At 34.6% G+C, this 27,694-nt stretch overlaps 1 protein-coding gene across 4 annotated transcripts in view; it reads right to left on the reverse strand.

The window, feature by feature from the left end:
* LOC121467564 (troponin C) overlaps window positions 1-22,304 on the reverse strand; it is an 81,829-nt gene extending 59,525 nt beyond the window's left edge. The window contains exons 1-2 of one of the 4 annotated variants that reach the window (XM_041709241.1): window positions 12,167-12,182; window positions 11,874-11,912 (exon numbers count right to left, since the gene is read on the reverse strand). In XM_041709241.1, the coding sequence (XP_041565175.1) occupies window positions 11,874-11,879 (6 nt within the window). In that variant the 5' untranslated portion in view covers window positions 11,880-11,912; window positions 12,167-12,182. Of the gene's footprint in view, window positions 1-11,873; window positions 12,213-21,964 lie in introns of those variants that run through there. The other 3 variants (XM_041709328.1, XM_041709536.1, XM_041709425.1) reach the window with 3 other exon arrangements.
* Between the last annotated feature and the right edge of the window lie 5,390 nt (window positions 22,305-27,694).

The raw sequence follows: 27,694 nt of genomic DNA on the forward strand, positions 1-27,694 counted from the left end.
GGCCCGAAGAGAAAGATGTCTTGATCGTTAACAGATTTTGTAAAACATCATCCTCACTAATTAGGGGCGTGAAAATAAAGTTGGAGTGAGGAAGAGGGTATGGGTAGGATGAAGTGTTATCATAACTAAAAGACGAGTATGTGGACTGGAAAAATTTTGCAAATAAATAAGTCCGCAACGCGGAGTCGCTAGAGGCGGATGTCGTATCAAAGTGAAGGAAAGGTGGAAATTGTTGCGATTTTCGTTTCGAATTAACAAATGCGTAGAACTGCTTTGGGTTGTCTTGGCATTCTATTCTGCAAAGTTTTAGATAATTATTGTAACATTCGGACTTGTGGACTAAGAAATTTGAACGAGCAATTAGATACCTCGAATGGTCAACTTGCAGCCCAGTTCTCTTAAATTTCTTAAAAAGTCTGGACATAGAGTTTTTCAGGAATGAGAGTCTACGAGAGCAACACGGGGCTTATGAGACGCATTTGCAGAGGGAAATGAGGGGACGAACGTTTCAAAAGCTGAAAAAAGTATACTATAAAACTGTTCTACAATGTGTAACAGATCATCGTTTGAATCTATAAAAGACTAGTCGAGTTCCGATAAATGCCTATTCATTTCTGCGAACTTAGCTCTTCGAAAACAGCGAAAAGATGCTGGTTCGATTTCGGGACATGACAGTAATGGAGCTGCTTCTAAGGTAACCTCAAGTGTAGGAAGGTCTAAAACTTTTTTGGAGCAGTCCAAGATTGCTGACTTAGGACTGATTAAGTTGCTCTAATGAAAGATCAATAAGACCGTGAACCAACTCATTGGCCGTTGTATGCACGAGAGTAATTGAATCAGTTGTTGGCATCCAAGATATGGCAGGGAGGTTAAAGTCGCTCCTAACAATAAGATGATCGTTATAGCCCAAGGTTTAATGAATTCTCTGTATTTGAGCCAAATGCTGAAGGTAGAGTCTAAGATCAGAACAAGGGGGAATACACGAGCATGATATAAAAACGAAATAATCATGTAGCTTAATCCGAACTGCAACAAACTCAAATACATATGCTGCCCGAACCAATTAACGGAATGCGTTGAGAGACAAGATTAGACTTGACGGCAATAAGAACACCACCGCCAAGACGCATTGTGCGGTCACATCTATTATATTTCGCAGTCAGACACAGAGGAATTAAGCCACGTTGCGGTAATTTCGGTTTCACATTGGCATCAAAGGACAGTTTACTAAGTTTGCCTAATAAGCTGCGAGCATTCTGGTAGTGTAAGGGAAAAGAATTATTTAGTTTTTTGGAACGTTAGTTGATGGAATCTGAGGCCCATGGACCCGAGGATTAAGCATGCTTACGTTCTCGTGAACAATAACATGTTAAGGTCACATAGAAACATCGAGAGCCTTTTTAATGTAATTATGCAAATTACGTAAAAGTCACTGTGTTTTTGCGATCAAAACTTTTTGTTGTGATAACGATAACCGAAAACTAGTCAAAATTACCAAAATTGGCTTTGATCGATGTAGTTAACACGGGTAAAATTTTATCAGATGGAGGAGCGATAAAAATACACGTCCGACAACGACAAGGAGAATGCTCGTATGCAGAGGTAAAACATCTGCAATTGCACCAAAAGAAATAGCAACAATTGCTGTAGCAACAGCAGCAAAATTAACAACAGAGACAGAAACGGCTCTTATCGCGGAACCCGCAGTCGTCGAGCGCAGCGCCAAATACAACGGCCATAAAAACTTTGAGAAGTAAACAAAACCAAAACAGTATTCAACAATCGGGGCTGGCTATACAATCCGTCATGGATCGCTACATATAAATTAAGCGTAAGCTTAGCCCGCAGAACACCGGGGTTGGTAACAAACCAAAAATAAACAAAAATAAAATAACAACACATTTGCCCTACTAGCTGAAATTCAACCAGAACTGGGTTAAAAAACCCAACCGAAACCTAAGCCGCCAATTTACATTAGGGAGAAAAGCTCGAACGCCCTGGCCAACAAAATTGTTGCGCTGATTGAGGACGGAAATTTTCATGTTGTTCCTCTCACTAAAGGGAATATTCACGAAACCAAACTTCGGACCAATTCTGAAGAACAATTCCGAGTTGTGTCCAAATACCTTGAGGAAGCTTAGAAAAACTACTAAACGTACCAACTGAAAAGAAGCAAGGCCTTGCAGGTTGTATTAAAAGGATTCGAGCCCGATTAATTAATTAAGTTATCGATTCCCTCAAAAAAACGCTATTTCTGCAAAGAACGTTAGTAACATCATTAACAAGAACAAAAAGCCGCGCACCACTCTTCACGGTAGAGCTGATGCCAGACAGCAGAGTCTTGAAGAAAAATGAAGTGCATCCTATGTATAACCTGCAATACCTATTGCACCGAAGAATTACGGTGGAAGAGCCACATAAAAGGAACGGCCCAGTGCAATGCACAAACTGTCAGGTGTATGGGTACACCGGGTCATACTGCATACTCCGATCAGCCTGTGTAGTTTGTGGAGACTTTTACAATTCCGGAAACTGCCCTGCCAACAAGGAAGACCCCCAAAAGAAGAAATGTGGAAACTGTGTGGCCTACAAGGAATTGAAAAACCGCATGCGACGAGTGACAACCACGCGCCAAGGAGACAACAAATTACCCAAGAGACGGAAATTTTCATGTTGTTCCGCTTACTAAAGGGAATTCCGAGTTTTTTCCAAATACCTTGAGGAAGCTAAGAAAAACTACTACACGTTCCAAAGAAAAAACAGCAAGGGCTTGCAGGTTGTATTAAAAGGAGTGGAGCCCGATGTAACTCCTAATGAAGTTATTTATGCCCTTAAAGAAAACTGGTTTTCTGCAAAGAACTTTAGTATCATTATTAAGAAAAACAAAAAGCCGCAACCACTCTTTAAGGTAGATCTGGAGGAAGACCCTGGTGGAAGACCCACATAAAAGGAACGGTCCAGTGCAATGCACAAACTGTCAGGAGTATGGACACAACAGGACATACTGCACACTCCGATCAGTCTGTGTAGTTTGTGGAGACATTCACAATTCCGCAAAGCTGCCCTGCCAACAAGGAATGCCCTCAAAAGAAGAAATGTGGAAACTGCGGAGGAAATAACACGGCTTGGGGGCTGTATGGTCTACAAGGAGTTGAAAAACCGCATGCGACGAGTGACCACCATGCGCCATCAAAATCTTCAAAACAAGTACACTTACTCTAATCGTTTCCGAAAGTTTTTTTCGGCACGACTGCAAAATCCTCATTTGGTCAGCATAATACCCAGAAGCGCTTCTCATACGCCGATGCCCTTCGATCAGGAACGGAAAACCCACTCCAGTCTAATCTAGGAAACCTTCAGCAGGTCCCAGAACAGTCACAAAGCATACTGGAATCAATGATGGAATTTATGTCCTTCATGAAAACGACCATAAAAACACTGGTTAAAAACCAGAACATGGCAAATCTACGAACAACCATGGCGTTTCCCGGCACAAACTTGAAATAGCACAGTTTCTGAATGGAAGCCATATCAACATTATGCTACTGGTAGAGACGCACCTCAAAAGCAAATACAACTTAAAAATAAGAGGCTACACCTTTTACCGAACAGATCATTCAGATGTAAAAGCCCACGGGGGAACCGGCATCCTAATCAGGGAACTCATCAAGCACCATTTTCAAAAAAAAAAGGCATCAAAATGGATCAGGAATATTTTGACGTCAAATATTATTATTCTAGTCGAAGTTTATTAGATTTTTCCGTCATTTTTTTGGTTCCGACAAATACTATGCTCTGCCAACAAAAGATTAAATCTTTTATTCTTTTTGACGCCTCCGGGCGTACCCAGAGTAATCTGGCAACGCAATTAAGAATTCGACTAAATGTATACACTTTTAAAGTATTGTTTTCGTTGAAAAGTATTTTACACTTAGAAGGAAGAGTTTCCGACCCCATATTTATACCCTTGCAGAGGTTATTATATTTTTAGTCAGAAGTATGCAACGCAGTGCAGGCATTTCAAACCCTATACAGTATATATATTATTGATCAGCATCACTAGGAGAGTCTTTCTGTTCGTTTCTTCGCAAGCTATTCTCTTAGTTATAAAGCTATCTGCATTTAATTTTTCCAAAAGTTGTCTTTATATTGCAGGTAAAATATTGGTTAAAGATAAAGCTATAGCTCCCATAAGAACAATCGGAAAAATAAACGGAAAAAAAAATTATAACTGCTGTTTTATATTTTTTTTAGTTCTTCGAGATATTGTAATGCTTAAGTATTTTAGAATTACGATTAAAATTTCATTAAAATCTGGTAATTGTATTAAATAGCTCCAATAAAAACAATCGAATTATTAAAATAAAGGAAGCAAACTTCGTGAAGCCGAAGTTTATATACCGTTGCCAAAAATTAAACATTTATATTTTGAATCATATGAGTTAATTGCAAAAATTAAAAACCATTGAAACTCTGATGATTTTAACTTAATTTATTCGATCGTTCCTATTTAAGCTATATGATATCGTTTTCCGATTTTAATAAAATTAAAAGCGTCATTCTGATTTATTAAACCATACCCAAAAGAAATACGGGAGTTCACAAACACAATTTTATGTACTCGCTTAAATGCGAAAGTTGACGATTAATTCAGACCAATAAATAAGATGGCAACGCCGGACGCAAAAGTAAGAATATAACAAACAATTTTTCTCGCCATTAAAGATTTAATTGTGTTTTTGTCTTTACTGAGCTTCAATGTTAATTAATTTTCGCGTTTGCTTTGGCGATGCATACTTTGCCAGAAATCTATTTTGTTTGTCAAAAATCTGTCATTTCTTTCCCTTTACAGTTAGGAAGCTGAAAAAATGCAGATTATCTTCATAAAGATTGATATTTTTAACCAACTAAAAAAAATTTTTATGATTTTTAAGAGATATAGTAATTCTAATCCAAAGTCGGAAAATATTTATAATTTTTGCATAATTTTGCAAACGGGTTCAATTCATTTTAAGTTTAAGAATACAACAAATCTAAAAAAAAATGTTAACCACTAAAAAATATTAAGGGTTTAAGATTTATCAACTTTGAAAAATGTCATCTTTTGGTGCTTGAGCTCTGCCAATATTAGTAAAATAATAGTCCCAACAAAAATTAATTTTTACTCTGATCAAGGTATTCATAAATACGATTTAGAAAGATTCATATCAATAGCTTATATACTGCGCGAAATATCCTGAAATATATAGAACCTTAGATAGATATAGGATATACCCTGATCAGGATATGCATAAAAAAATACGGTTTTGAAAGAGGCATGTCAATGCTACAGGATATAGGCGTCCGATCGGGTCACTTTTCAAACTTCATCTTCGTTCACATGTTTTAGGACGACTGTGAAAGTTTCAGATCGCTAGCTTTTGAACTGATCTCGCAAACGGTATTGAAACAGACAGACAGACGGCGAGATGGTCAGAAGAACAGACGGTCAGACGGACATGACCCACATGATTTTCCGGTGGAGATAGACTGCCTGATTCAAAAAATGGTCGTAAAAAATCGGGAAAGTTTAAGAATGATCTATCTCTAGTGAAATAAGATATCGATGACAAAAATCGGTTAAGCAGAACTGAAGATAAAAAAAAAAATTTACATGAAAACAGGAGAAAACATTACCTAAACAAGAAAGAAAGCAAACTTCGGCAAGCCGAAGTTCATATACCCTTGCAGCTATTGCAACATTTTTGAAAACATTAACATTTTGATTTACTTGCGTATATGTTTAAAAACATTGAAGCTATGATGATTTGCAGCTCAATTATTTGATAGTTATTTTATATATTTTTATTATTTCAATGGGAGCTATATGATATAGACGTCCGATTTTGATAATATTTAAACCATAATTCTGAAATATTTAACCATTGCTATATGTCGAAGATCTAAACAAAAAATTAAAAGACAGAAAAGTTATAGTTTTTTTTCATTTATTTTTCCGATTGTTCTTATGGGAGCTATATGCTATAGTCGTCCAATTTTGATGAAATTTAAACCGTAAATCGAAAATATTTAATCGTTACTAAATATCGAAGAACTAAACAAAAAATTAAAAAACAGCAAAGTTATAATTTTTTTCATTTATTTTCCGATTGTTCCTATTTTAGCTATATGCTATAGTCGTCCAATTTTGATGAAATTTAAACCGTAAATCGAAAATATTTAATCGTTACTAAATATCGAAGAACTAAACAAAAAATTAAAAAACAGCAAAGTTATATTTTTTTTCATTTATTTTTCCGATTGTTCCTATGGGAGCTATATGCTATTATCGTCCGATCCGGCTCGTTCCGACTTATATACTACCTGCAATAAAAGGACAACTTTTGGGAAAGTTTCATGCAGATAGCTTTAAAACTGAGAGACTAGTTTGCGTAGAATCGGACGGACAGACGGACATGGCTAGATCGACTCTCCTTGTGATGCTGATCAAGAATATATATACTTTATAGGGTCGGAAATGTCTCCTTCACTGCGTTGCAAACTTCTAACTGAAACTATAATACCCTCTGCAAGGGTATAAAAACGTTAAAAAAATGGTACCATACAATAGAAATTATTTGAAATTATGAACATGAGTTAGTTTACTAAACTCTTAAGTGCTCAGCACGACATCCATATTGCGACCGAGGCATTTGCCAACTTGGACGACAAGGAAGAGAAGCTGATTGCGTTGTTATGACGGGTTTGCAATGGAGACCACCACAGTTCCTAAAAAGGGCAAGTTATGTGGGAGGTCTTTTATGCCAGAGATCCAACAGTACTACGAGCAGAATTTGCAGCGTGCGCTCTAGGTTCCCGTCATTTTTATACAAGATAGATTTTATATTCAAAAGACATCAGAAATTGCGCCAACCTAACATATACGATAGAAAACAGCTCTTGTGGTGGTGGCACGAATGGTTTTTAATCGCATTTAATAATCGCATTTATTTTAAATGCGGCATTTAGCCTTATGGGATTCCCTGTGTAAATAAATACGCATTAGGTAAAATGCGTTTTAATGCGCCAATGGAATCAGGCTATAAGAGACTAGTTTGCGGAGAAACGGACAGTCGGACATGGCTAGATCGACTCTCCTAGTGATTTCTATAGAATTTCTGCCTGGACTATAAAAAAGATCTATATTATAAATCAGAAATTAAGAGTATAAAAATAAATTATTGCTTGCAGAAGTGCCAGACAAAAGTTTATGAAATAAACATAGTTTTTCCTTTGAATGTAGACTGCACTCAGTCAAAGAAGCTGACTGAAAAGCGTAATGTTAGTTTTTTTTAAGAATTACAAGTAAATGACAACCTTTAGAATTAAAAATAAAAACTTTAAAAAATATAAAACATAAAAATTTGTTTAATTTTTTTCTAAAAAAAACTACTAGTATTTTCGATCTAGATAAGGTACGAGCTATTTGTGAAACTAAGTACTTAGGTAAGGTAAAAAGGTACACGGCTTGTCAAGTATCTAGTTAGCGTAAATAGTACAAATAAGGTCAACCAAATATCTTTTTATAACACAATTTTATAAAATTTTAACATTTGTTCTTCACGAAATTGCAGTTGGATTATGAAATTGTGTATACGATCTGGCAATTAAGTCTGGTTGTATCTTGGACATGCGGTGAAATTAAATTATCTTCAAGTTGCAGTGAAATTATGCCATATTTAATTTAAAATAAAAAAAAGTATATATTTTAGAACCAAATACTTAACATAGAAAATTCTTAAAATAAATCAAAATCTTTAGCTAGTTAAGTTAAAAGGTTGCCTCACACTTTTAGGTAGGTACCTAGGTAAGGTACAAAGTACTGAACACTGGCTATATGTAACGTTACCAGATCCAGCACCCCCAACAAGAAAGGTACTACCTTTGTTACACTATTTGTACCCTTGCAGAGGACATTATAATTTCAGTCACAAGTTTGCAACTCATAGAAGAAGACATTTCCGACCGTATAAATTATATATATCCTGAAGAGAGTCTCTCAGCTTCAATGCTATCTGCATAAAACTTTCCCAAAAATTGTCTTTGTGTTGCAGGTAGTATATAAGTCGGAACGAGCCGGATCGGATGACTATAGCATATAGCTCCCATAGGAACAATCGGGAAAGAATAGAAAAGCAAATACCTTTGCGATTTTTCCATTTCTCTTGTTAGTTATTCGGCACAGAGTATCGGGGTTTTTTTTATTTTAGAATAACGGTTAAAATTTGATTAAAAGTAGACGACTATATCTTATATCACCCAAGGAAACAATAGAAATATGAAAAAAAAATTGAACTTCTCTAATGTCAATAAAATCACTTTTGGCGAAGGGTCCAAAGTTCGCGCTCCCAATAGAGAAGAAGAAATTCCCTCTCTTAAAATACATTGCGGACGGAGAGGAAATACTCAAAATTATTATTGACAAAGAGAAACAAGACAATTCTCTTTGCTTATCAAAGACCACAAAACATTAATCAAAGAAAGTGCATTTGATCGTGCAATACTAGACACAGTGGGACAAACAAGGAGATTTTTTAAAGATAATGACGATATTTTAATATTGACCTCAGACAAAGGTTACAAGACGGTAGCTATGAACAAAGATGACTACAACCAAAAAATTAAGGACATATTAAAGGATATGAACACATACAGGACATTAAGGAAAGACCCCACCTCTAGACTACAAACAAAAAATAACGAAATAGTGGAAACTATTAAAAATGGAACTTATCTCAAGGATCGAAAGAAATAAGTTGACAACCACCACAGCTTTACTACCACGAGTATATGGACTACCCAAAATTCATAAAGAAGGAACCCCTCTACGACGAATCTGCTCCTCCATCGGATCACCATCCTATGCACTATGAAAATACATTATTGACATATTAAAAAACATAACAATAGGCTCCAAATATAACATAAAACATTCAGAAGAATTCAAAGACAAAATCAACAACACATATATTGGCGACGATGAAAGATTAATTTCATTTGACGTAATTTCATTATCTCCGAGTATACCGACAGATTTAGCCCTGGATATAATTAAAAACAAATAGACAATAATACAAAAACACAGTAAAATACCGCAAACAATATTTATGGACATAATAAAATTTTGTATTCAAGAAAACAGATATTTCAAATTTGAAAACAATTTGTACACACAATTAAAAGGAATGCCTATGGGATCGCCAGCCTCGCCGGTCATTGCAGATATTGTAATGGAAACTCTCCTGGACAACACGTTAGAAAAATTAAGACGACCTCCAAGATTACTGACAAAATACGTAGATGACATGTTCGCAATCATTCAAGAGGATGACATTAAAACTACACTGACCATGCTCAACTCTTTCACCAATAATATAAAATTTACAATGGAATAGAAGAAAACGAACAATTACCTTATTTGGACTCAGTAATAACTAGACGTGGAAATCGATTAAAATTAAAATGGTACAAGAAACCAATTGCGTCCGGACGAATCATCAATTTCAACTCCAAACACCCAAAACAAATGATAATAAATACAGCTAGAAGCTGTATACATAGAATGCTCAAAATTTTAGACACGGATTACCACGAAGTGACGACCCAGGAGATAAAATCAATGTTGACAGACAATGATTTCCCAAAACACATAATAAAAACGTTATTATCGGAACACAAAACAACAAAACAAAATAGCGTTAAAAACAATAAAAACAAAAATATATGTCAATTACATACGTCCCGGCATTATCCGAACGTGTAGCGAAATCGGAATGCTACGACAAAGAAAACATAAGTATCGCACATAAACCGGACCACACATTAAAATCTATATACAACAGAACAAAATCAAAGATAAATGAAATTGACAGAAAAGACGTGATATATAAAATACCGTGCAACGGCAAAAACAACGAAATATGCAACATGATATATATAGGAACAACAAAATCTAAACTAAAAACTAGACTAACACACATACGAACGCGCAAAAAACAGCACTCATGTCCCACTGTGCCAAGAGTAGTCACTCACCGAACTTCGAAGAGGCGAGTATTTTATCACAAGAACAACACTATGCCAAACGATTCACCATAGAAATGCTACATATCATAAAAACACCTACAGACATACGGATGAACTACAAAACGGACACTGACAATTGCGCTCATTTATATCGACACTTACTAGGGAAAGAAAAAATTAGTTAACAACTCCACGTCACCGGACGCAGCCGTGTAAATTAAATGTATGTCAAATGTAAATTGTTTTCTATTAAAATCGTTGTAATTATTTTATAGTTGTCCTGAAAACGGTTGCCGAAGAGCAACCGAAATATATTGACAAATAACCAAAATTAAAATAATTTTGTGTTTTTTTCAACATCCTGACCTCGAGCCGGCTAACAATTAATATACTTTGGAAAGGTCGCCAAGACTAACTAGATAAATAAAAAAAATTACAACTTTGCTGTTTTTCATTTTTTTTTAGTTCTTTGGTATATAGTAATGGTAAAATATTTCAAAATTACGTTTTAAATTTCATCAAGATCGGACGACTATAGCATATAGCTCACATAGGAACAATCGGAAAAAAACACAAAAAACAATATATAACTTTGCTGTTTTAAAATTTTTTTTTTAGTTTTTCGACATATAGTAATGGTTAACGGTTAAAATTTCATCAAAATCGGACGACTATATCATATAGCTCCCATAGAAATAATAAAAATATATAAAATAACTATCTAATAATTGAGCTGCAAATCATCATTGCTTCAATGTATTTAGACATATACGCAAGTAAATCATAATTTTTTATGTTTTCAAAAATATTTAATTTTTTTAGCAAGTTCAAATGGAACGGAAGCAGTAAATGGAGTAGCAGTATTTGTAAAAAGAAAGTGTAGTAGATAGCGAAGTCCAAAAGGGTGGTTATACAAGACGCATTATCATTTTATAAATGGGCAAAAAATAACATAAATGGTGTCAAAATGTATTTTACAACAACTGAGCAAGTTGAACTGCAATCAATTCTGTGTAACTTAAACGAAAAATGGAAAAAAATCCAAACCGTTTTTGGTGTTTCCAAATTGCACTATTTTTATTGCAAAATCCACGAATAAAAAGCAGCGAAAACTGCCTATTCGGAAGAAAAAAAAATTCATTTAAATAGTTAAAATAGATATTCCAATACATGTACATTATTCTGAAAATTGGTTTTTGTTACATATTTTTGAAAATAAATACGTTGAACATTTCCGTTTTTTTTTCAAAACATTTTAAGTAAGCCATTTTTTATTAAATTACACAAACAGAAAAACAAAAAAAATGTGTATTTATAATTAAGATAAGAAAAATGTCAAAGATTAAAACTAAATTTTAAACAAATTATAATGAATTTTTAGTTTAAAATCAAACAATTCTTAAGCGACATATTTAGACAACATTATAAATTTGTTGTTATAAAATGTTGCCTTTTGAATTCGCTGCAATCGGTTATTAAATGGTTTGCCGCAAAACCAATTTCCTTTTTTGCCCCGAGCGGAAGTGTAGCTTTTTTTTTTACCAATTTCTTAAATACAAAAAATTTGTCGAATTCAAAACTTTTAACACGTATATAAAAGTAAAAGTTAAGCCTACTTTGTTGTAATTTGGGCGTAAATTGCGGAAAATTTGCGTACGAAAGTCCCGGCGACTTATTGGAAATGCCCATATGTGTTATGGACTAGCATCTCTTCTCAATTGGATTAAGCGATTTTAGAAGCTATCTGAATAAAACTTCCCACAAGTCTTAAATAACAGCATTTTATGACGAATTTGTATTAAACTTACACTCATTTTGTCTGAATATATTTTGGTCTGTCAATATATCTAAAAATAAGTTTCGAAACACAAGACGTTTTGCTGAGAATTGATCTTTTCGTTTATACTTGTTAGGCAATAAAATAATTTTGTTGAATGTCAACCGATGTCTTTCTTAAAATACAACTTATTTTCACAGCATTATTCCGATTTAACAATTAAAGACGAATACAAACTTTGTCTTAACGCGATAAAAGCACAATATTTATAATTGTTGGCTGCGACGACATAATCCCAGCATCGAAATAATTTACAAAACTTACACGTTGCAATCGCAACAACTATTTTTGCTGAAACACAGCAGCATTTTTAACAAAATTGAAAAGCGAACATAAATATTTTTTTTGCCATGGTTTTCAAAGAATATTTCTGTTCACGAACCAAAAAATGCTCGGAAATTTATTTTTAGATGTACAATAATCTACACATTTCTTTATTTTTACAAGCCATACATTACTTGTGATCTTGTAACGCATTATATAGGACCACAAATATACAAATATATTCTAGAACTACAAATTAATAAAAACTATAGCAAACCTTAAGTTCATATACACTTTTTTTTATGCTCAGGCAAAAATATAATAATTTTATCACAAAATTATCACAAATCGGATATGTTGAAAGTTCAAAGTGTGATAGTTACTAGTCACTCTTTATTTGTCAAAAAGAAATAGACATTTTCGGTCCCATAAAGTATAAATGATCCTTATGAATGTCATAAGCTGAATCGTCCTGTCATCATTAAGTGGGATTGAAAATTCATAATAACTACGCTGAGCAATTTTATTGCGATAATTGGATAGGGTCACTTTTACGACCTTAAGTCGTAAAATTCGTTGGCTTCCACAGCTTTGAAGGTATTTCTATCGTGTGCTTGGTCTGAAAAAGTTTGTAGGTATTTAAGGTCTGCTTGAATGCATTTAAACTACGATTACCGTACTGCAAGCACATTACACTACCATTTCCATTGCATTTTTTTGTGGTAACAATCTGGGAAATTTATTTAATCTGTAATTTAATTTAATTAATTATTTAGATTTTGTTGTTAATATGTTTTATATGTCTGTATGTTATGTTTCATAAATTTTCCAAATCAAACTAATATCTTAGAACTTGCAAAATAATAACAATTATCAAAGATATTGGAATTATGTTGGAAATCAAATTGGGAACATACTTCTCATGGTGTCATCTCTATCATCGATAAACATCGATGTCTCACTTAATCGTTGCATGTGTAGCTTGATCGTTGCCTATGTAGCTTCGCGATACCGTTGCTTGTGTAGCTTTGTGGTACTGTTGCTTGTATTTGTATTTATTATAAAATTTCATCCTAACGCTACAAGTTTGGAACTTATAAGTTAATGCGCTAGTCACTACGAGTTTGCAAATATTTAATTGTTACATTATACTTAAAACTAATTTTCATAAAAACTAACCTAAGTCGCCTTCTATTTTTACTTTAATTTACGTAATAGTGTTTTTAAGGTGTGTGAATAATTTTATCTTGAATTGCGTGACACTGCTAATATTTTTAAGATGGTTTGGAAGCTGATTCCATGATCGAATAGCATTAATTAAAAATTGTCTTTCGGATGTCAATGATCTAGGTCTTATGCAAGTAAGATTGTTTGCTCTTCTAGAGGATGTAAATTGAAGTTTTTCGAAAAGATACAAAGGTTCTTTTTGGAAAATAATTTTTTGCAGAAAAATTAAGTTCCGCATCTTTATCCGTTCATTTAGCGAGATATCGAATATTTTCAGCGAAAATTCGGATACGTGATCTGTATGTGGTTGGTTGAACATATACCTGGTTATGCAATTAAATAGAACTTTAATTTTGTTCTTACTGGTAGTGTCACAGTTTGAAAAAACTTCTACTCCATAAAATAGCGCTGGAACAATGCAGGTTTTAGCTATTAGTAAACGTATATGGGTGGGCAGGCAATTTTTAGTTACGGATAATGTCCTTATTATGCCATATATTTTCCCTATAGACTTTTTAATATGATCATTCCAGGTAAGAGTTCTGTTGAATGTAAAACCTAAGTTTACAGCTGTATCAACGTACTCAAGTGGCGTGCTATTCATACTCAGTGGCTGCAAATTGTTAAAAATTATCTTTCTTTTACTTATGACAAGACATTTTGATTTTGATGGGTTGATCCCAAGTCAATTGTTGCCGGCCCACTCATTTACACGTTCAAGTTCTCTGGTACAAACATCTATACATTCATTTATTCTGTTTAAAGGACGGCTCACATACATTTGGACATCATCAGCATACAAGTGTACATTACATTCAGATAACGCATTGGGAAGGTCATTAACATATAAGGTAAACAATAAGGGACCAAGCACAGACCCTTGGGGTACACCACGATTAACATTTTCATATGAGGACGAAACGCTAGACAGTACAACAGATTGACGACGATTTTGTAGGTACGAAGACACAAGTTTGACAGAAGTTTTAGAAAACATAAACATATTACGTAGTTTTGCACAAAGGACATTATGGTTTACTGTATCAAAGGCCTTACTATAGTCCAGTAAAACTAAGAGTGTAACATTGTTTTCGTCTATTTGTTCCCTTATGTCGTCTGCAATTTTTATAATAGCTGAGGTACAGCTTCTGTTTTTCCTAAAACCAGACTGATTATTAGTAAGCATTGCATTGTCGGACATAAATTTATTAATTTGATCAGCCATGAGATTCTCAAATACCTTTGATAGGTATGGTAAAATGGAGATGGGTCTGTACTCATTATTTGATTTAGGAATCGGAATTATTTTTGCCGCTTTCCAACAGTCCGGATAAGTAGATTTTGTCAGTACAGTATTAAAGGTATAGGTTTTGTATGGCAGGATTTTTGGCAGCAGAATTTTTATGAATTTAGGGTTTATGTTGTCAGACCCAGTGGCGTCACTCTTAATTCTTAGTATACTTTGAAGGACATCACACTGATTAACACACATAAACCTAAATCTAATATCACAGACTGTTTCAGGTACAAATCGTGGGTTCAGATATTTATTTTCAGTGACTTCAGGTACTGTGCAGCTTAAGAACTTTTTATTAAGTTCATTTATATTCATGTCTTGTTCAAGTCTTCGTTTAACTTTGCATATTCCCAGGTTTTTAATTATTTTCCATGTCTGAGCAGTGGAAGATGCGTAGTTGAATTTATGGGAATAGAAATTTGCCTTGGCGGTGTCAGTGCGTAAGCTTGAGGTGTCCTGTACCTTCTCCACTTATTGTACGCCCCGTCACGCTGTAATATTGCGTCTTTGATGTTTCTTTGGAACCATGGTTTTTCAGAAAAACGGATAACTTTGCTACGAACAGGTGCGAGACAGTTATATAAATAACAAATATTGTTTTGAAAAAGGTTAACTTGTTCTTCTACTTCGGAAAGGGAATATATGTCATTCCAATTGCACAAATTAAAGGTGGAGTCCAAAAGGTCATAGTTGATATTTCTTAAGTCCCTAAAAACTATTGGATGGTCAAGGTATTGTAGGTCAAGTGCGTAAGTCAAGTATATAAGGTCATGTTTTGAAAACGATGGGACAATAAGTTGGTCATATGTAGCTACTTTGTCTGTATTAGACACAAAAAATAAGTCTAAAAGCGAGTTGCGGGTTTTGGTAAAATGCGTAGGGGAACAAAGTTAACCAACTTCATCCCCAGCGATTTCATGTCCTCTGCAAGGTGGGAATCCCTTAAAATATCGCTATTAAAATCGCCTGTTATAATGACGTCTGAATAATTAATGGACACGTCAGGAATGATGTTTAAAAATTGTTCATAGTCAATCCGGCAGTTAGGTCGGTATATACACCCAATTAGTAGCTTATCAGCATATCTTTGGCATCTAATTTCTATAAATAAGTATTCAATTGGACTACTGGTTGAGTGTTTCCATACAAACGTGGAACATAACGTTTTACTAACATATATTGCAACCCCACCCCCATGACTATCACGATCAGAGCGATGCAAATTATAACCATCACATTCAACTAAAACATCACATAAACTAGGAACAAACCAAGTTTCAGAAACACATATAACATCTACACTCGAATTGATAAAGAGGTATCTAAATTCTTCAAATTTTCGTGTGAGGCTTTGAGCATTTATATGACACACATTAAGGCCAGCTCTCTTCTCTCCGAAAACCCTTAACAACGCATGGCTATTTGATCGATTTGGATTTATGTTTATGTTATTGTTGTTGCTGTCACCCATTTTAAATTATTTAATTGTAATATTAGCTGCGCTCGCAGTCTATAAATATTTATGACATAAAGACACACCACACCAAGAAACAAAATAAAATTAATGCGACTGATACTAATCCTAAATAAATATAATAAAACTACTGATAATTTCACAACAATGGTATATAAATATAAGCGCCTCTTAGGTGCGAAATGGATTATCATTTAATGTCCCAGAACTAGCAGCTTCCAGCGCAGCTAATTCATCGGGGGTGCAAATCTCCATTTGAGCCAGTTCACCCAGGCTTTACACGCAAATGGCCTCCCCTCCCTCTCTCTCCTTAACGAAGATATCTCCACGGCGAGAGAAAACAGCTGTTAGGCGCTTCAGCCTCTTGAGATGCATCGCCCGCTTGAAAATTTCATATTTTGTTTTGGTCAGCTGTTCGTTTATATATATAAACGCTGGCGAGTCTAGGCCGATGAGCTTTAAGCTCAGTTGCGTTTTGTTTTCTTTTCGGTATGCCCCGATCGCACGCAGCAGTGTCGCCTTATCGTGCACGGTTATACGTGCCTCGCCATCACGGATCTCCCCTGCAAGACTTTCCTTTGGCTCGGAAAATCTGAGGTCGATCGTGTGAAGCAGTTGAGCATCGGAGTCACGGGCTCCCTTCAGATCGGAGTGAGTTTCCTTCCTAAGTCGCTTTGCTGCTGAAGACATTATTGTGTTGGTGCCGAGAGGGTTGAGTGTTTTGATGTGTTGAGTGTTTTGATGTGCTGAGTGTTTTGTCTCTGTGCTCTTGTGTTTTGCTATGCACTGTTTCTTTATTGGATTGTTGTTGCACTTAATTGTGGATTTATTAAGAAGCGATTTACTGCTTAAAACCGATTTATTCCGGGCAACAAGAACTTTAACGTGTTGTACTCTTATTAATGATGCTGCCGTAAGCAGTTTTTAATTTTTTTAAGCCAAGTTTAAGGTGTTTTTCGGTGTTTAAAGCGGAGCTTCACAAAAGTGCGTCTATTTCTCTCTCGTTGCTTATCGTTTTTTTGTGTAGCTTAACAGAAATGGCATTAAAATGAATATTTCTAGTGTACGCATAGAATCTTTACGCAAAGACAATTTTGACACATGGAAAATATAAATGCAAGCACTGCTGATCAAAAACGATTCGTGGAAACACGTGAACGGGACGCATATAAAAAAATATGAAAATCGTGCGCGATGGGATATCGAAGACTGCGAAACCTCTAACGATATATGGAAAAAACTTCATAACATTTATCAATCTACTGGTCCAGCTCGTAGGGCTGCTCTTTTAAAATCACTAATTCTTTTAAAAATGTGTCTAGGCGTTGACATGAGAAATAAATTGATAAATTTTTTGATTTTGTGGAAAAAATAAACGAAGTGGAACTTGTGAATATTGATAATTTGCTGTCAATCTTGCTCCTGTATAGCATTCCAGAGGAATACGAACAGTTGCGAATAGCTATCGAAACTCAAGAAAACTTAGTATCGACAGAAGTTCTAAAAATCAAATTATTAGATGAATATGAGGCACGCAACAGAAATAAGAGCGAATCGACCCAAGGTGCACTGTTTGCAAATAAAAACAAGAAAGAAAGCTAACTTCGGCAAGCCGAAGTTCATATACCCTTGCAGCTATTGCAAGAATTAAATACTTTTGAAAACATTAAAATTATGATTTAATTGCGTAAACGTTGAAAAACATTGAAGCTATGATGATTTGCAGCTCAAATATTAGATAGTTATTTTATATATTTTTATTATTTCTATGGGAGCTATTTGATATAGTCGTCCGATTTTGATGAAATTTAAACCGTAATTCTGAAATAATTACCCAATACTATATGTCGAAGAACTGAGGAAAAAATTAAAAAACAGCTATATGCTATAGTCGTCCGATCCGGCTCGTTCCGACTTATATACTACCTGTAATAGAAAGACAACTTTTGGGAAAGTTTCATGCAGATAGCTTTAAAACTGAGAGACTAGTTTGCGTAGAAACGGACGGACAGACGGACGGACAGACGGTTGCATTTTTTATAATGCAACTTATCAATGTGAAAAATGTGACCAATTTCTGTACACGACTGTGCAACGCGGATTATTATCGCAGTTTAAAATAAATCTTACAAAAAAACAGGATATTATTCTGAGTCATATCCCAGTTATAATTTTTTTCTCTTATTTTTCCGATTGTTCCTATGGATTGTTCCGGCTTGTTCCAACTTCTATACTACCTGCAATAGACAACTTTTGGGAAAGTTTCATGCAGATAGCTTTAAAACTGAGAGACTAGTTTGCATAGAAATGGACGGACAGACGGACAGACGGACGAACAGAAGGACGGACAGACGGACATGGCTAGATCGACTCTACTAGTGATGCTGATCTAGAATATATATACTTTATAGGGTCGGAAATGTCTCCTTCACTGCGTTGCAAACTTCTGACTGAAATTATAATACCCTCTGCAAGGGTATAAATATAATACCAAGAAATCAAAGCATGCAAACGCAAATCAAAAACTTAATTTTAAGTGCTATAATTGCGGAAAAATTGGTCACCGAGCAGTGGGTTGTAGGTCAAAACAGAAAAGGAGTGAAAGCGAAACCATGTTCGTAACCGAGGCAAATTGGATAAGTTGCAACTGTCTTGACTCTGGAGCAACATGTAGCTATCGCAGAAGGCTCAATGAGTTTACAGAGATCAAAGGATGTGGTTCGGTATTGTTTAATCCAAGCAATAAATTTACAGCAAGCCTCATAAACACACTTTATGTGCCAGATTTAAGAACAAATCTGTTATCAGTTTCTAAATATGAGACCATGGATTTAACGTAGTTTTTAAAAAGGACAAAGCTGAAATTACAAGTGCCTCAGCAGGAAACATAGTTTTCACCGCTCCCTGCAAATCAGATTTGTTTCAGATCCAAGAAGTTCACGAAAGCAGTCACATTGCCATAATAAAACAAAAAAAAACATGGTACGAACACTTTGGTCATCTTAATGAAGCCGACTTGAAAAACATCATAGAAAAGGGTAAAGTGCACGAAGTTAGCGTAAAGTAAAGCCTCCCAATTTGTGAAGTATGCATCAAGGAAAAGCAGTCTCCAAAACCATTCACAAAATCAAGTTCAAGAGCAAAGGAAGCATTAGAGCTCATACACAGCGACGTGTTCGGCCCTATGCGTGTAAACAGTCATGGAGGTAGCCGTTACTTCTTAACATTCATAGATGACTATTCAAAATAGCTCAACAAATTTAAAATTAAATCCGAAGTGTAGCAGAAGTTTAAAGAGCTTAAGAACTACGTGGTACGTAAAACTGGGAAGAAACTAAAGGCGATAAGATCAGATAACGGTACGGAATACACTAACAATGAGTTCAAAACTTATCTTTCAGCAGAAGGAGTCAAGCACGAGTACTGAGTGGAATATACTCCAAAACAGAATGGTTCCCCCTGAACTTAAAACTCGAACACTCGTAAAAATGTCTCGCTGTATTATGATACAGGCGGCACTACCCCCATGCTACTGGGCTGAAGCAGTTAACACCGCAAACTACAATCGAAATAGGTGCCCATCAAAAAGTCCGTGTGGCGAAACTCCTATGAAAAGTGGAACAATCGAATTCCCATAGTAAAACGTCTTCGAAAATTTGGCCAAATCGTATACTCTCTAGACAAAAGATCGAAGAGCAAGTTCAGCCCAAAATCTAAAAAGTACGTATGCGTGGGCTACTGCAGCGATGCCAAGGCCTATAGGCTGTTTATTATCGAAGACCGTAACGTGATCAAAGGCAGAGACGTCGTGTTCACAAACCTATTCGGAAATTACAATATTGAAGAATTTGTAGAAATGCAAATCGACATTGAAACAGAACTTGACACAGTTGGCCAACAAGATGACGAAAATTCCGATGTCATCGAGAACAGCCCCTCTGTAGATCCTGATCCGGAAGCACCTACAAGACGTGGTCCAGGAAGGCCAAGAAAACAATTAATAGGTAAACCAGGCAGACCTAAACTAACTTACAATCGAGTACTTGCAGCCCCAAGCGTCACACCCGATCCTGTGGCAAGGCAAAGGGCAACAAAATTAGCTAAAGGAAACGCTGAAATGCTTTTAAAAAGAAAACGCTATGAGCGCATACGGAATAAAAGTTTTGTGATAAACTCTTCATAATGATGACATTGTCTGAAGCGCACCAGCTTTACAAGATGGACTTTTTCTTAGACCACAACATGTTCAATCAATAAATAAAATGCCGCACAATTTGTGTATTTGTATGTACCATGCAAATTCGGATATTTGTTGGAAAGCTGCGCGGGAATTATACCTCCATTTTCCATTATTTTATAAAGGTTCCTAAAATCAGTTTGCTTAATATTTATAATGAAAATTGCATGACAAGCAGTTGCAAAAAGTGCATAAAAGACTTAAAAAATAAGTTTATTCCTCTCGCATATTAGAACAATATGGAAGACGAAGTATACTGAACATTGGCGGAAAATTGATAAGTAAATAGCTTTGACCATACCAATTCACCTTTTTTCAATTTGCTACAGGGTTTGGGATCAAAATGTTCTTCCTTTAAATGAAAAGAACTCAAGAGGCGTATTTTGAGAAATTTAAAGCAAACTTAAAGCCTACTAAATTAGCCATTCAGATTGATTTTGCTGAAAATTATAGGTTACTTCTGTAGCTTGGTTGGCAGGAGCTACAAATTCGTTTGCGATATAAGCGATATGCTGACACATAATAAACAAGATGTTTATATTTCTTTTATGTATGTCTTAACCAAAATAAGAAAATCAGCTGGATGCTTTTCTAAAATGTATATTTTTTCTGATGGGTGCTGCTCTCAATTTTAAAAATAAATGGATATTAACCAGCTATTTCATTTTTGTAAATCACTTTAAATACGCATCAATCATTTTATAAATGTGCAAAAAATAACATAAGTGGTGTCAAAATGTATTTTACAACAACTGAGTAAACTGAACTGCAATCAATTCTGTGTAACTTAAATGAAAAATGGAAAAAAATCAAAACTGTATTTGGGGTTTCCAAATTGCACTATTTTTATTGCAATATCCACGAATAAAAAGCAGCGAAGACTGCCTATTCGGAAGAAAAAAAAGTTCATTTAAATAGTTGAAAATGATATTCCAATACATGTACATTATTCTGAAAATTGGTTTTTGTTACATATTTTTGAAAATAAATACGTTGAACATTTCCGTTTTTTTTTCAAAACATTTTAAGTAAGCCATTTTTTTTATTAAATTACACAAACAGAAAAACAAAATATGTGTATTTATAATTAAGATAAGAAAAATGTCAAGATTTAAAACCAAATTTTAAACAAATTATAAAGAATTTTTAGTTTTGAATCAAACAATTCTTAAGCGACATGTTTAGACAACATTATAAATTAGTTGTAATAAAGTTGCCTTTTGAATTCAATGAAATCGGTTATTAAATGGTTTGCCGCAAAACAAATTTCGTTTTTTGTTCCGAGCGGAAGTGTAGCAAATTTCTTAAATACAAAAAATTTTTCGAATTCAAAACTTTTAAAACGTATATAAAAGTAAAAGTTAAGCCTACTTTGTTGTAATTTGGGCGTAAATTGCGGAAAATTTGCGTACGAAAGTCCCGGCGACTTATTGGAAATGCCCATATGTGTTATGGACTAGCATCTCTTCTCAATTGGATTAAGCGATTTTAGAAGCTATCTGTATAAAACTTCCCACAAGTCTTAAATAACAGCATTTTATGACGAATTTGTATTAAACTTACACTCATTTTGTCTGAATATATTTTGGTCTGTCAATATATCTAAAAATAAGTTTCGAAACACAAGACGTTTTTCTGAGAATGGATCTTTGCGTTTATACTTGTTAAGCAATAAAATAATTTTGTTGAATGTCAACCGATGTCTTTGTTAAAATACAACTTATTTTCACAGCATTATTCCGATTTAACAATTAAAGACGAATACAAACTTTGTCTTAACGCGATAAAAGCACAATATTTATAATTGTTGGCTGCGACGACATAATCCCAGCATCGAAATAATTTACAAAACTTACACGTTGCAATCGCAACAACTATTTTTGCTGAAACACAGCAGCATTTTTAACAAAATTGAAAAGCGAACATAAATATTTTGTTTGGTTTTCAAAGAATATTTCTGTTCACGAACCAAAAAATGCTCGGAAATTTATTTTTAGATGTACAATAATCTACACATTTCTTTATTTTTACAAGCCATACATTACTTGTGATCTTGTAACGCATTATATAGGACCACAAATATACAAATATATTCTAGAACTACAAATTAATAAAAACTATAGCAAACCTTAAGTTCATATACACTTTTTTTTATGCTCAGGCAAAAATATAATAATTTTATCACAAAATTATCACAAATCGGATATGTTGAAAGTTCAAAGTGTGATAGTTACTAGTCACTCTTTATTTGTCAAAAAGAAATAGACATTTTCGGTCCCATAAAGTATAATTGATCCTTATGAATGTCATAAGCCGAATCGTCCTGTCATCATTAAGTGGGATTGAAAATTCATAATAACTACGCTGAGCAATTTTATTGCGATAATTGGATAGGGTCACTTTTACGACCTTAAGTCGTAAAATTCGTTGGCTTCCACAGCTTTGAAGGTATTTCTATCGTGTGCTTGGTCTGAAAAAGTTTGTAGGTATTTAAGGTCTGCTTGAATGCATTTAAACTACGATTACCGTACTGCAAGCACATTACACTACCATTTCCATTGCATTTTTTTGTGGTAACAATCTGAGAAATTTATTTAATCTGTAATTTAATTTAATTAATTATTTAATTAATATGTTAATATATTGTTAATATGTTTTATATGTCTGTATGTTATGTTTCATAAATTTTCCAAATCAAACTAATATCTTAGAACTTTCAAAATAATAACAATTATCAAAGATATTGGAATTATGTTGGAAATCAAATTGGGAACATACTTCTCATGGTGTCATCTCTATCATCGATAAACATCGATGACTCACTTAATCGTTGCATGTGTAGCTTGATCGTTGCCTATGTAGCTTCGCGATACCGTTGCTTGTGTAGCTTTGTGGTACTGTTGCTTATATTTGTATTTATTATAAAATTTCATCCTAACGCTACAAGTTTGGAACTTATAAGTTAATGCGCTAGTCACTACGAGTTACATTATATACTTATACTTAAAACAAATTTTCATAAAAACTAACCTAAGTCGCCTTCTATTTTTACTTTAATTTACGTAATAGTGTTTTTAAGGTGTGTAAATAATTTTGTCTTGAATTGCGTGACACTGCTAATATTTTTAAGATGGTTTGAAAGCTGATTCCATGATCGAATAGCATTAATTAAAAATTGTCTTTCGGATGTCAATGATCTAGGTCTTATGCAAGTAAGATTGTTTGCTCTTCTAGAGGATGTAAATTGAAGTTTTTCGAAAAGATACAAAGGTTCTTTTTAGAAAATAATTTTTTGCAGAAAAATTAAGTTCCGCATCTTTATCCGTTCATTTAGCGAGATATCGAATATTTTCAGCGAAAATTCGGATACGTGATCTGTATGTGGTTGGTTGAACATATACCTGGTTATGCAATTAAATAGAACTTTAATTTTGTTCTTACTGGTAGTGTCACAGTTTGAAAAAACTTCTACTCCATAAAATAGCGCTGGAACAATGCAGGTTTTAGCTATTAGTAAACGTATATGGGTGGGCAGGCAATTTTTAGTTACGGATAATGTCCTTATTATGCCATATATTTTCCCTATAGACTTTTTAATATGATCATTCCAGGTAAGAGTTCTGTTGAATGTAAAACCTAAGTTTACAGCTGTATCAACGTACTCAAGTGGCGTGCTATTCATACTCAGTGGCTGCAAATTGTTAAAAATTATCTTTCTTTTACTTATGACAAGACATTTTGATTTTGATGGGTTGATCCCAAGTCAATTGTTGCCGGCCCACTCATTTACACGTTCAAGTTCTCTGGTACAAACATCTATACATTCATTTATTCTGTTTAAAGGACGGCTCACATACATTTGGACGTCATCAGCATACAAGTGTACATTACATTCAGATAACGCATTGGGAAGGTCATTAACATATAAGGTAAACAATAAGGGACCAAGCACAGACCCTTGGGGTACACCACGATTAACATTTTCATATGAGGACGAAACGCTAGACAGTACAACAGATTGACGACGATTTTGTAGGTACGAAGACACAAGTTTGACAGAAGTTTTAGAAAACATAAACATATTACGTAGTTTTGCACAAAGGACATTATGGTTTACTGTATCAAAGGCCTTACTATAGTCCAGTAAAACTAAGAGTGTAACATTGTTTTCGTCTATTTGTTCCCTTATGTCGTCTGCAATTTTTATAATAGCTGAGGTACAGCTTCTGTTTTTCCTAAAACCAGACTGATTATTAGTAAGCATTGCATTGTCGGACATAAATTTATTAATTTGATCAGCCATGAGATTCTCAAATACCTTTGATAGGTATGGTAAAATGGAGATGGGTCTGTACTCATTATTTGATTTAGGAATCGGAATTATTTTTGCCGCTTTCCAACAGTCCGGATAAGTAGATTTTGTCAGTACAGTATTAAAGGTATAGGTTATGTATGGCAGGATTTTTGGCAGCAGAATTTTTATGAATTTAGGGATTATGTTGTCAGACCCAGTGGCGTCACTCTTAATTCTTAGTATACTTTGAAGGACATCACACTGATTAACACATATAAACCTAAATCTAATATCACAGACTGTTTCAGGTACAAATCTTGGGTTCAGATATTTATTTTCAGTGACTTCAGGTACTGTGCAGCTTAAGAACTTTTTATTAAGTTCATTTACATTCATGTCTTGTTCAAGTCTTCGTTTAACTTTGCATATTCCCAGGTTTTTAATTATTTTCCATGTCTGAGCAGTGGAAGATGCGTAGTTGAATTTATGGGAATAGAAATTTGCCTTGGCGGTGTCAGTGCGTAAGCTTGAGGTGTCCTGTACCTTCTCCACTTATTGTACGCCCCGTCACGCTGTAATATTGCGTCTTTGATGTTTCTTTGGAACCATGGTTTTTCAGAAAAACGAATAACTTTGCTACGAACAGGTACGAGACAGTTATATAAATAACAAATATTGTTTTGAAAAAGGTTAACTTGTTCGTCTACTTCGGAAAGGGAATATATGTCATTCCAATTGCACAAATTAAAAGGTCATAGTTGATATTTCTTAAGTCCCTAAAAACTATTGGATGGTCAAGGTATTGTAGGTCAAGTGCGTAAGTCAAGTATATAAGGTCATGTTTTGAAAACGATGGGACAATAAGTTGGTCATATGTAGCTACTTTGTCTGTATTAGACACAAAAAATAAGTCTAAAAGCGAGTTGCGGGTTTTGGTAAAATGCGTAGGGGAACAAAGTTAACCAACTTCATCCCCAGCGATTTCATGTCCTCTGCAAGGTGGGAATCCCTTAAAATATCGCTATTAAAATCGCCTGTTATAATGACGTCTGAATAATTAATTGATACGTCAGGAATGATGTTTAAAAATTGTTCATAGTCAATCCGGCAGTTAGGTCGGTATATACACCCAATTAGTAGCTTATCAGCATATCTTTGGCATCTAATTTCTATAAATAAGTATTCAATTGCACTACTGGTTGAGTGTTTCCATACAAACGTGGAACATAACTTTTTACTAACATATATTGCAACCCCACCCCCATGACTATCACGATCAGAGCGATGCAAATCTCCATTTGAGCCAGTTCGCCCAGGCTTTGCACGCAAATGGCCTCCCCTCCCTCTCTCTCCTTAACGAAGATATCTCCACGGCGAGAGAAAACAGCTGTTAGGCGCTTCAGCCTCTTGAGATGCATCGCCCGCTTGAAAATTTCATATTTTGTTTTGGTCAGCTGTTCGTTTATATATATAAACGCTGGCGAGTCTAGGCCGATGAGCTTTAAGCTCAGTTGCGTTTTGTTTTCTTTTCGGTATGCCCCGATCGCACGCAGCAGTGTCGCCTTATCGTGCACGGTTATACGTGCCTCGCCATCACGGATCTCCCCTGCAAGACTTTCCTTTGGCTCGGAAAATCTGAGGTCGATCGTGTGAAGCAGTTGAGCATCGGAGTCACGGGCTCCCTTCAGATCGGAGTGAGTTTCCTTCCTAAGTCGCTTTGCTGCTGAAGACATTATTGTGTTGGTGCCGAGAGGGTTGAGTGTTTTGATGTGTTGAGTGTTTTGATGTGCTGAGTGTTTTGTCTCTGTGCTCTTGTGTTTTGCTATGCACTGTTTCTTTATTGGATTGTTGTTGCACTTAATTGTGGATTTATTAAGAAGCGATTTACTGCTTAAAACCGATTTATTCCGGGCAACAAGAACTTTAACGTGTTGTACTCTTATTAATGATGCTGCCGTAAGCAGTTTTTAATTTTTTTAAGCCAAGTTTAAGGTGTTTTTCGGTGTTTAAAGCGGAGCTTCACAAAAGTGCGTCTATTTCTCTCTCGTTGCTTATCGTTTTTTTGTGTAGCTTAACAATAAATAATAATAAATAAACCCGGTACAACAAATGTTGTAGCCGTTGCATTATCTCGAATACAAATAAATAATATTACAAACAGTGATGTAGAACAAACATAACAGTCAGACTCAGATCAAAACACACAGCATTCTGCTGACAAAGTTAGTTTTGAAAATGTAATACAAGAGACCCGTAAACCATTAAATTAGTTTAAACAACAACTGTTATTAACAACGGGGAGGTTTACTAACTCATTTCTTTTTACGAGAATCTTTCTTCAAGACATAGAAAACGATGAAGATAAAGCCATAATTATAGAAGAAAATTATATGAAAATTATAAACAAATCAGTAGGTTATATTATTGGCCAAACTTATTTAAAAAATTGAAAGAATATATCAAAAATTGTGTGATTTGTAATGAAAATAATAAAACAGGCACCCAATAAAAATTCCAATCGGGGAAGGCCCTTTTCCAACTAAACATGGGGAAAATTTACACAAAGCTATACACTACGCGCAAAATTTAACATTTATTACTTGTATAGCCGCGTATTCAAAATACCTTGTTGTAAAAGAAATTCAAAATATGGTAAACATTGAAATTAAGGTAATGGAACTACTTCAACAATTTCCCCCAAGCAAAAGTAATTATGACCGATAACGAACCTAGTTTTACCTCGGCCTAATTTAAATAATTTGCACAAAGGTGTGGAATTACTTTGCATTACGCAGACCCAGGACAAGAGGAGAGGACTCCAAGAGGAGTTTAATTTAACTATATATTAAGAAATACTAATTAGAGCCTCTTAAAAATGTATTCAATTCCAAAACAAACGAAAAACCATTTGATATCCTTTATAATAAAATTGATCATGATAATATTCCCATTATTTTATTTTGAAACATACACAAACAGAAATCCGATGGAAAATTATT

The sequence above is a fragment of the Drosophila elegans genome, unplaced genomic scaffold (assembly GCF_018152505.1).
Source record: "Drosophila elegans isolate 14027-0461.03 unplaced genomic scaffold, ASM1815250v1 contig_1, whole genome shotgun sequence".
In the NCBI taxonomy this organism is placed as follows: Eukaryota; Metazoa; Arthropoda; class Insecta; order Diptera; family Drosophilidae; genus Drosophila; species Drosophila elegans.